General features: G+C 37.6%; 1 protein-coding gene across 1 annotated transcript in view; it reads left to right on the top strand.

The window, feature by feature from the left end:
• Window positions 1-284: 284 nt before the first annotated feature.
• perp (p53 apoptosis effector related to pmp22) overlaps window positions 285-2,896 on the top strand; it is a gene marked incomplete at its 5' end in the record, with an annotated part of 7,712 nt that continues 5,100 nt past the window's right edge. Inside the window, 1 exon segment of the mRNA XM_014031864.1 lies at window positions 285-422. Within this exon segment, the coding sequence (XP_013887318.1) occupies window positions 285-422 (138 nt within the window).

The following is a 2,896-nucleotide window of genomic DNA, read 5'->3' on the forward strand; positions in this document are numbered from 1 at the left end:
TGACCGATGCTCCGTAAACCCAGAATGTTTTTCTATTTTTCCTACCAGCTCAAATCTTAGCATATTGTTYCAGGAAGTTGTAAACGTAGCCTGACAAGTAAACCACTGGGCCGCCACTGCTTCTTCTGTTTTTAAAGGCTAACAGCTGGATGTGATACAGTCTGTACACACCCTGAGAACAAAACACAAACTTAAGTTTTCAAAATATAATTATCACAAGTCTTAGTTCTGTTTGTGTAACACTTTGTTAATTTTGTTTTTTGTTTTTTTTATTTTGGACTCAGCTTGGGCCCAGGCTGTGGCAGCGCTGATGGTCATCGGCCTCATCATCCTCATCTTCGCCTTCATCGTCTCAGTCATATCCATGTGTAACATCAATGTTGGTCTCTTTCGTGGCATAGCAGTTATGCTGATTATTGTTGGTAAGCCTCAGACACACTCTGGACACAAACATCTTTTATTTTTTTAACAATCCCCACATAATAAAATGAATTTACAGTGTTTTCAGTTGAAGCAGATAGTTTGAACCTGAGCTGCAGATGCTCTGTGTGTAGTTTGAAGCTGTTCTTGACCTGTAGACTTTATTTGCACAAGTTCTTTACCCGAGTTTTTTCTAATCTTTCTTTTTCTTCTGGTTCAGGGTAACATGATTCTACAGCTTATTCAGCATATCTTTTGTGTTAAAATGCTCTTGTTCGGCAGTAGGGCTGTGTATTGGCAAGAATTTGGTGATACGATACATATCATGACAGACGGGTCACGATACGATATATCCCGATACATTGCGATACTGTAAGCAAGATGATATATTGCGATTTTTTTTTTTGGCTATGTCGCGATACATGATTATATATCACGATACCTCCTAAATCGATGAAAAAAAAAAGAATAAAAATTGATCAAAAATGATTTGAATACGAATCTGAACAAATTGAAATGTTCTATTTTAACCATCAGTTTCTCACATAAGTTTTTTACAAATGGAATTATTGCCACTGTCTTTTTGTTGTCTACACTCTAGATCTTTAATAAACTTTAAAAATAAATGGACCATAGCAGCAAAAATGTACGTCAAGCAAAAGGGAAAAATAAACCATTAAAACTTAAAAAGGTGCTCTTGTGCTTTTAACATAAAAAATGCAAAATCAAAAATGCAATGGCTTTAAAATACAAAAATAAAAGTATAAACAGTGATGATAAAATGGACTGATCCAGAACGAGATGTTTTGCAAATTACCGCGTTTTGCTCAACGTCCTCTTAATGGAATCCAAACCACTGCCAGATTATTAATCCAGTGTTGTTTCTCTTCTGAACTAATTTATGAGTTGTCTTCNATGCTAATGCTACCCTTACTCTCTGGTGCTCAAGAGGTAGAGGAGCCAAATGGCTGGCTCACTGCTGCCAACTAGTGGTCAGAGGCTGAACCACAACATAAAAATGAACGGCTGGCAGGAAAGTTGACATTTTAAACCTTAATTAAATATCGATACAGGACTTTAGAATATCGATACAGTRTCGGGAAATGAAATATCGCGATATTTCAGTGTATCGATATTTTCTTACAACCCTATTCGGCAGTAATTGTGAAGCTTTTACAGAACGAGTTAAGAAGTTTTAAAGGTGAAAACTAGCCTGTTGTTGGAAACAAAGCTAATAATAAAATGAAAGAGTTCCGCAGAAAAACAAAGCATGATGATCAGGATGTGACAATAAAAGAGTACCAGAGAAGAGGTGTGGAGTAAATATCCAGCACGGTGTGACGCTGCTGTAGCAACGGCTGGTTCAGTCTGTTCATGTGACCGCAGAGAGCGTGAGAACAGACACATACTTATACAGCTTATCAAAGTGAAGCGGGCGGGGCTCCCAGGTGGCTCTAAATGAGTCAGAACTTTTGATTCAGTTTGAAAAGGCTGAGCCAAAAAAAGAGCTGATAAGGCAAAATTAAATCAGCAACATGTTTCTGATTCACTTAAAAGATCTGAGAGCTTCAAAAGAATGTTATGTCTTATATTATTCATTATAATTAAATTAATTATAATATTATGTCTTATCATCAGGGTGTCTAAAGAATGATGTGTAATCCCAGGACTGGACGCTGTCAGCAAATGAATCTCACAGATTTTAAAACGTTTGTGCGACTCTGACACTATCTTGGGAAGATATTTTCCACACCCCACCGCTACAGCTTCAGTAACTCTCAGCATGACTCACAACAAAGTCATTTATCTTTGTTTTTATTGTGTCGTTCTTGCTGTTTGTGCTGCAGCCATGTTGTCATGGCATGGTCTCGATTATGTTTTTCAGGTCTCAGTCATTAGGTAATTTAAGAAAATAAATACATTTAAGAAAAGTTATAAAATGTGGGACACGGTGGCTTTGATTCGTGAAAGTTTCAAGTGCATAAAAGTGTTAAACCTCAGGGCTGAAATGGTAACSAAACCATCCATTTAAAAAAAAATCAACAACAAACCTTGTCTGATCAGTGATGTTTTTACCATTTCATGTTGAAAACAACCATCTGTTAGACAAATAGTAGCTTTTAAAGGGGACATGTCATGCAAAGTCAACTTTTTGTTTTAGCTGTTAAAGGGGCAATATCATGCAAAATTAACTTTTTTGAGTTTTATATCATGTTATAATGTTATACTCTTATAAAAAAAAACATGCCCAAAGCCTTGCTTTGACTCATTCATGCATGTTTGAGAAATCCTGCAGCGTTTTTATGCAGCCATGCTGAGGAGCAAAACGACAGGTGGGGACCAGAAACACCTTTTGGTACCAGAAACGCCTCTGGGATGTGTTTAAGTCGAACTTCCTCATGGCAGAGTGCACCCCATCCCCACCTCCCCACACACCCTGCCCATGACTCCTGCAGGCTCTCGGCAGTAACAGAGC

The sequence above is a fragment of the Austrofundulus limnaeus genome, unplaced genomic scaffold (genome assembly GCF_001266775.1).
Source record: "Austrofundulus limnaeus strain Quisiro unplaced genomic scaffold, Austrofundulus_limnaeus-1.0 Scaffold0, whole genome shotgun sequence".
Taxonomy (NCBI): Eukaryota; Metazoa; Chordata; class Actinopteri; order Cyprinodontiformes; family Rivulidae; genus Austrofundulus; species Austrofundulus limnaeus.